The sequence below is a fragment of the Leuciscus leuciscus genome (assembly GCF_965113295.1).
Source record: "Leuciscus leuciscus genome assembly, chromosome: 18".
Classification (NCBI taxonomy): Eukaryota; Metazoa; Chordata; class Actinopteri; order Cypriniformes; family Leuciscidae; genus Leuciscus; species Leuciscus leuciscus.
The window spans coordinates 1,878,069-1,885,568 of record NC_138742.1 but is presented as its reverse complement, the minus strand read 5'-3'; the positions used below and the strand labels follow the sequence as shown (position 1 = coordinate 1,885,568).

Sequence of the window (7,500 nt, the reverse complement as noted above, 5' to 3'; positions counted from 1 at the left end):
GCAATATTAAACATGCAGTGAGGTCATGTGACAACAGTTTAACATACTACTACGTTAAACATTCATAAATGCACAAATAAATGCATGAATAAATAAATAAAACACAGAGAGTATAGTTCACAGGGTTCAGTGGGCATTAGACTCTAGTCTTGTGTTCAAACTCATCCAGCAGTGACTCATCATCACAGCATCCAACACACAGAAGAACATCCCAACTGTGTGAAACAGCAGCTCGATTCAGACCAGCGGTGTGTGTGTGTGTGTGTGTGAGTGTGTGTGTGTGAGTGTGAGTGTGTGTGTGTGTGTGTGTGTGTGTGAGTGTGTGTGTGTGTGTGTGTGTGTGTGTGTGTGTGTGTGTGTGTCTGAGTGTGTGTGTTAAACTCTAAAAATGTCAACCAGGGGAAGTAATAGCTTGTTAAAGGCGCGTAGGAGTTTCCTGAATGCACCGAAACCTTCCTCTTTCCCTCCGCTACTGAAGGACACATCCTGACCCGCTAGTCTTCAGTTCCGCTGTCACTCTTCATGTGACCACAGACTCCACGCGACCGCTAACGTGACATGCATTAAACCAAACCAGGAATTTCTGACTTGGGCAGGAGCCAAACGTCTCCACCAGACTCTCTGCCTGGGCTCCGGAACGGCTCTTTAGTAGCTCCAGCTTTAGAGGTCACAGGCTAATGCGTGAAAATAACAGTCCAAAATGAGCAATAATAATTCAGACATTTATGAATTCAAAGGTACATTTCACCCAATTTAAAAATATTATATAAATAACCATGCAATTTTGTTGTATGGTAAAAGTGTAAGAGAGACAAAATGTTCCATTTTTAGATGAACTATTCCTTTAAACCCTCTGGTGCTCTTCAGGTGTCGTCAAAAATGACAGATTTTTTTGACTGAAGGAAAGTAATGTACTATATTTTAGTTTGATAATGTTTTTTATTTAATATTTAGTATTTTTAGGGGATTTTATGGTACTAAATTATATTTACGCTGTATTTATAATCCATTTATTCACTTTTTGAGCATAGATCTGAAAATTACATTTCCAGCTTAAACTGTGGTAAATCTCGAATGCTTTAGAGCGACAGACTGAAGTTTGATCTCTTCAGAGACGACACTCGGCAGATTATTGCTGAAGTGATTTATTTTTTTTAAAGTGAAGTTACAGAATTTTACGTTTATTGTTATGAAAAATGCACAAAAATACTATTTTCAATTGTAAAATGAAATCTATATTTTCAAAAACACATTTTACTCTAAAACTGCAAGAAAATCGAAGCCATAAATCTAAACAAGTCGTGTTTTAAATTTGAGGTTGATCTCTCAAAAAACTATCTTTCAGTGAGAGTGTGTTCGGCTGCAGTACCAAACGCTGCCACTAGAGGAAACTCGTCTCATTCGTTTCCAATGTGCGAACAACACAAGTGTGACTGTTTCTTTCAGGACCATTTAACCTTTTCAAACCATGTCCATGAATTATTTTTTTTTGTGTGTGTGTGTTCACACAGCAAGTGCCAAAACCTTTACCACGTTTCGTACCATTCTGATAAAATGTAAAAAAAAAAATTTTTTTTTTGGTCAAAAATGACCAAAGAGCACCAGAGAGTTAAAGAGGCGAGAAGGGCTGGGGAAAAACCCTCACGGCACACAGCCAATCATTAACCCACACAAACACACACTGGGTGGATGTTTCCCCGCGGCCATAGTTCATAAGAAGCTTTCCTTTAGCATATGTGACCTTCGTATGTCGTGCGTCTTAACACAAACTAGAAAAGCTTTACTAAAGTTCCCACACACAGTGATCAGCAAAGCTTTGACCTCAAAACAAGTTATTTCAGTTACCAAGAATATTACAGTAACTCCAACTAAATACAGAACAACCACTACATATAATCTACTTCATATTAGCTTTTAAAGAGCAGTGAACACAATTAATGTCTTAAACTGTAGTGTGCTACATTGTTGTCACATGACCGAGCATATTCACATTAGTAGAAACATCTAATTATCATCTCAGAAATAAATGAAATAATTGCACATTTGTGCAGAAATACAACAGTGAATACGGCCGTTTTAGCTGTAGTGTAGGGTACTTAAACACTGCACAGTATATACTGCATTTAAGCAAAAGCTTAAAAATACTATGCAATAGTATGAAGTATGCAATAACCAATGTTTTAAACTAGTATGCTGCACTTGTCACATGACCTCACTATGTTGCATGAATCCAGGAACAATTCTTGTTGCTTTTGGCTACAAATGTAGTCGTTCCTTCAGATGCTAACAAATCTTAAATACTGCATACTAACGTACAATAGTATGTGACTTTTTTAATGAAAATTTTGGCCGATACCGATAACCGATAATTCTTTATATTTGAAAGCCGATGACCGATATATTGGGTTTCAATCCAAAATTGTATATAACTTTCGAGAGCCTGATCACAAAAACAAAGGTCTCACCATTAAAAGCCATGTTGCCAAGCACACAATTATAATGTTCTCATTATAATTTTACGTAGCTTATATGACAGACTAATGCTGCACTTTAACTGTGTTTTCCTTTCGTCCAATCATATTTAAAGCAATTGAAAAAAATCCATTATTTATTGGCTTTTATATATGGGCAACATTTTCTCATCAGGCCGAAAACGATAACATTAAAAATGAACATATATCGGCCGATACCGATATGGTCGCCGATATATTGTGCTTTCCTAGCTACACAGTTGTCACATGACCTTGCTAGGTTACATCATCTAAAAAAAATTACAGCACAAGAGGGCAACTTTAGAGAAGCGCAAGAAAAACATGCTAAACTTGATATGCGGATGTACTGTGTATAGATTATGCACCGTTTGTCCATGTTAACAAACCATTTCAAAAAACTTGTAATACATATTTTGTTTGTCTTGATGCAAGTAATCAACTCAGTAATTTTCATGGTGATATCTAAAGGTTAAATTCTTTACCCTATTCACGTGAGAAAGAGAATGAATAGGCGTATGAATAGACTATATTTGGGTCTTTTTCAAAACTTTTCCCTAATGGGATTCTTCTGGGTTTTTTCCCCTTATTCAGGACATATTGAGGATACAAAATCAGTTGAGTTTGCTTCTGTTGCAGTTTGTTCAACCTTTTTTCATAAAATGACTGGACTAATATCAGATATATGGACTTTAGCTGTAGATTTAGCATTTGGAGGCTAATAACACTTCACAAAAGAGTCATCTGAGGTAAACAAAAAAACTTTAAAGCCTTCCCAAAGGATCTACTTTACACCAAAGGGGCTGAAACTTTCTCAGCTGGTCAAGAATCAGATTTTCCATGTGTGTGTATTGGGGGTACAACTGATCTGAGAACAGCAGACAAGAGTTGTTTCGAGGGTTGACAGCAGACACACTTGGTGGGATGAATGGACGAGAACAGCATTAAACTCTGGGTGACACTGTAACAGAGACAGATTGTGTGTGTGTGTGTGTGTGTGTGTGTGTGTGTGTGTGTGTGTGTGTGTGTGTGTGTGTAACAGAGATAAATGGCTAGAACTTTGGCAATATGCCTGTGCACACAAGCCATGGAGAGGCCTTGCTAAGCTTGTTTGTGTGAGTGTGTAATGTCCATGGACAAGGACTTTAGAACGGTTGGCGAGCTCACTTTAACCAAAGCCTAACAAATGACAGAAGACACTCGTACACACAAGTGCGTAATTTCTGGGCAACTAGGCTACATTCATACTGCAAATCTTAGTGCTCAATTTTTTTGTTTAGCTGTTCATAGTCAGTAGGGGGCGCTCACCCTGTGGTCTGTGTGTGTTCAAACCAAGCGGCAACCTTCCTGTCTCTCTCTTGAATCCAACACAGAAGTGACTTAAACTGCAGTGCATCGACTGGCCACTAGAGACCGGCTCCAAAATAGAGTCAATCCCATAAACCCCCATGTTAAAATGCCCAACTTTACAGCAGAAATAAACATGTTTACAGTCTGGTACAAAAAGTGTTTTTGGTCTATATAGCTAATCTTGCCCTTCATGACGACTGTGAGGGGGGTGAATTTTTTTACAACTCATCCATTTAAATTATATTAAGCCTTAAAGTTCTGCATTATTAAGGGCGTGGCCACTTGAGTGACAGGTGGATTGCCGCTGATGTCACTACTAGCCATTTGTCTGCTGTCTGTTAGCGTCACGTCACCTCAGCTAATCCTCCTCACTTCCCATTTTCGTTTATCCGGGAGTGATGCGCTAACAAGATGCGACGACCGGCTCCGCCCACTTTGGGCTTAAAAAATGCTCTTCAGGAACACTACGGGTGACGTCACGCACACTACGCCCATATTTTCTTTTACAGTCTATGGTCCTAACGCCCCAGTATAGTGATGGGAACACTATACTGTAAAAAGCACCGTCCTTGGGATGAGATGTTAAACCGAGGTCCTGACTCTCTGTAGTCATTAAAAATCCCATGGCACTTCTTGTAAAGAGTAGGGTTGTAACCCCGGTGTCCCGGCCAAACTCCCTCCATTTGCCCTTATCAATCATGGCTTCCAAATAATCCCTTTCCACTCAATAGGCTCTATCACTCTCTCTCCTCTCCAACTATAGCTGGTGTGTGTTGAGCGCACTGTCTCCAAGTGGACGCTCCACACTGGAGGTGGTTGTGGAGAGACTCCTGACATGATTGTAAAGCACTTTGGGTGTACAGAAGTACATAGTAAAGCACTATATGAAATGCAAAGATGGTATGTAGCATGCTGTCATTCACAAGTAAACATGGAGGTAGGGCTGCACGAATAATTGCAATTGACATGAAATTGAGCCGTGCTGCACTGACAAGCTGCGCATAAAATAAGCCTTTGCCAAATCCCGTGTGGTTTCATTTCGATTAATCGTGCAGCCCTACATTGAGGCCACTGAAGTCAAGGTTTACACATTAATTTATAAGGTAAAGTGGTGCAAATTGGTTTGGATGAGAAGGATGAGGAAAAAAGAGAGAAAAGTTTATAGTTTTGCTTGTATAGAGCTGTCAACATTGTAAGACCTCACTGTCAGTCCACTGACTACCTTGGCAGCTGTCTTCCATATTAATATGGAATATCGGATATGGGACATTTTGCCTGCAGTCTGAATCTAGCCATGGAGTTACAAGAGTGCGTTATTTCTGGGCTACTAGTGGGATTGAATTAAACTGCAAAACTCAAAGGAAAGTTTCACAAACATTTCTACTGCTCTTTCTGACCCATCACTGTTAGTCCCGTTTCAAACTCTTCTAGGACTCTTTTGAAGTTGCCACCTTGTGATGCTGCTCATAAAGTCGACGTCTCAATGGCTTATTTACAGTTAGAGATTAAATTGGAGTAGGAGAACTTTGTACCAAGTCATTTGGCATCAAAATAAGTACACAGTTCACCTTTAAATTGGAGATTTGATTAGGAACCGCATGCAGGTTAAAGAGCCTTAAAGATCTGCTGGCCTCACTCACCTGACAACCCCTCCTCTCGATCTCAGAGATGCATTTCTCGATAAGCAGTGGAACCATTAATCCAGATGCTTCCCGTTCCACCACACGCCAAGCCTCTACGCCGAACACCTGCGTTTCGTGATCCCCGTCCGGGCCATCGAGAGAGTTCTGCCTCTGCTCCATGAGACTCAGCTTTACGTAGATCATCCCACGCGGTTCCAGACGGACCGCAAGCTGGTGTGTCTTACTCACGCGAAACAACGCCGGGAGAATCACGGATCCATGGCAGCACACCCGGTTCCGTCGTGCCGTTGATTCCCAACTGAAGACCACAAGTTTGAGGTGCTGAGCGTTCTCTAACTCGATGTTAAAGGTGTGGTCCATGTCCAGAAAGGCCGTGCGACAGGTTAGCAAAGCCGTACGAGCTTTATTGACAGAGTCCACCTGAATGGCACAGTAGACATTGCGGGAATCAACCCGCGGTGGCTTCAAGTCCTCTGCACCATAGAAGTGCAGACTCATTAGTCCCGAGATGAACGTTAGGCACTTCGGCTGCTCGGAGAAACTGTACGATCGGAAGGCATCGATATCCAGCTCTGTGCCGGGAAGCTTCGGACTTCCGCCATTCCCATTGGGATCTCGGGCTTTATAGTTCTGTCTTTCCGAGTTGCCGTGTTTCCCCGACTTGGCCACAAGTTCAGGCGAGTCTCCGTCACTTAGATAACCTCCCTTACTTGCCGATTTGGGAATGCCGCCACTGTTACTCCTTCTTTTATCAAAGTTGTGCTGAGTAGAAACACTGCTGTCAAGATGGTACCGCCAAATCACATTACCACTCGCCAATGCAGTCGTAACGCCCGACGGAGACAGTCTGGGCCGGGACTGGCCCAGTTCTGCAACCCCATTGGCTCTAGTTGAGTGAGCCCTTGGTTCTGATTGGCTGTTGCTGATGGACACATTGCTAGGTGTCCCTTTAACGCTAAGCTTCCGACTAAGATCAGGCAGCTTCTTCATCTTCATAGAAAGTTTCCGGACAGTCCGTGGTGACTTGATTTTATCGGGAAAAGACCAGTTGATAGCTGTGCTCCTTTTAGCTGGGTTTGGACTAGAAGAGGGAGAAAGTCCACCAGTGGATTGCTCTGAGGGATCTATGAGAAGAAAAGGAGGGTTAAATTAGTAAATTGCCCCTAGTCATTGTGAAAAACCAAACCTAAGTTTACTTTTTGAAGTCCATGCTATGGTCTAAATTCATCTTTTAATGTTGTTTATGTGTCTATGTGGTGTTTTTAATACGCTTTCAGAAAAACCATGTATAAATTCATAAGTCGACACCATTGCTGAGTATTTTCTCCTTGAAACTGCAGTGAACCAAAGACAGTCTCAAAAACACGGTTTAAAATCGCTGGTGTTTCTGACGTCACAAACTACCTTGTAACCAATCAGATCAACGTGTGATCGTCAACCAGTGGATCTCTGAGCTGAGTGAGTGAGTGGAGGTGGGGCTCATTTGCATATTCATAGAACCACGCATACTAAATGAGGCAAGGGTGTGGAGTTACATTCAAGCTATTTTAAGGCATAAAGACATTATTATAAAGGAAAAAACCTTTAAATATGTAATTTTGGTGATCAAAGATGAGTTTTAAGGGATACAATTATCGACTGATGTTTAAAGCAAGATACTTAATCAGTAGAAGCAGTGGATACAAGAGTGTTTTAAGGACTTTAATTCGGTGCAACTGGCGCTTAATAGTTCAGCTGCACATATTACCACTTCTTACATCTTCAGTTATTCAAAGACTTACAGTCAAACCAAAGTGTGTTCAGACACCTTCGACATTTCTCACATTATCTCAGTTTATTCACTATAGTTTAGAAAATGGTAATAAAATATGAGGAGAACTCAGTTGATATTTGACTGGTTTTGTCCGTCGTTCTGTTAGACTGTCTCACACATGAATTATGTTGAATATCTGTCAGCTGTTAAATTTAACTACACAATTAGATAATACCAGTTTAGCTCAACCAATCACCAAGCAATG

General features: G+C 40.9%; 1 protein-coding gene across 3 annotated transcripts in view; it reads right to left on the bottom strand.

Annotated features, from left to right (window-relative positions):
* syde2 (synapse defective 1, Rho GTPase, homolog 2 (C. elegans)) overlaps nt 1–7,500 on the bottom strand; it is a 47,643-nt gene that overhangs the window by 19,237 nt on the left and 20,906 nt on the right. For all 3 annotated transcript variants that reach the window (XM_082145819.1, XM_082145818.1, XM_082145820.1), the window contains one exon: nt 5,480–6,606. In XM_082145819.1, coding sequence (XP_082001945.1) covers nt 5,480–6,606 — 1,127 coding nt within the window. The remainder of the gene's footprint in view (nt 1–5,479; nt 6,607–7,500) is intronic.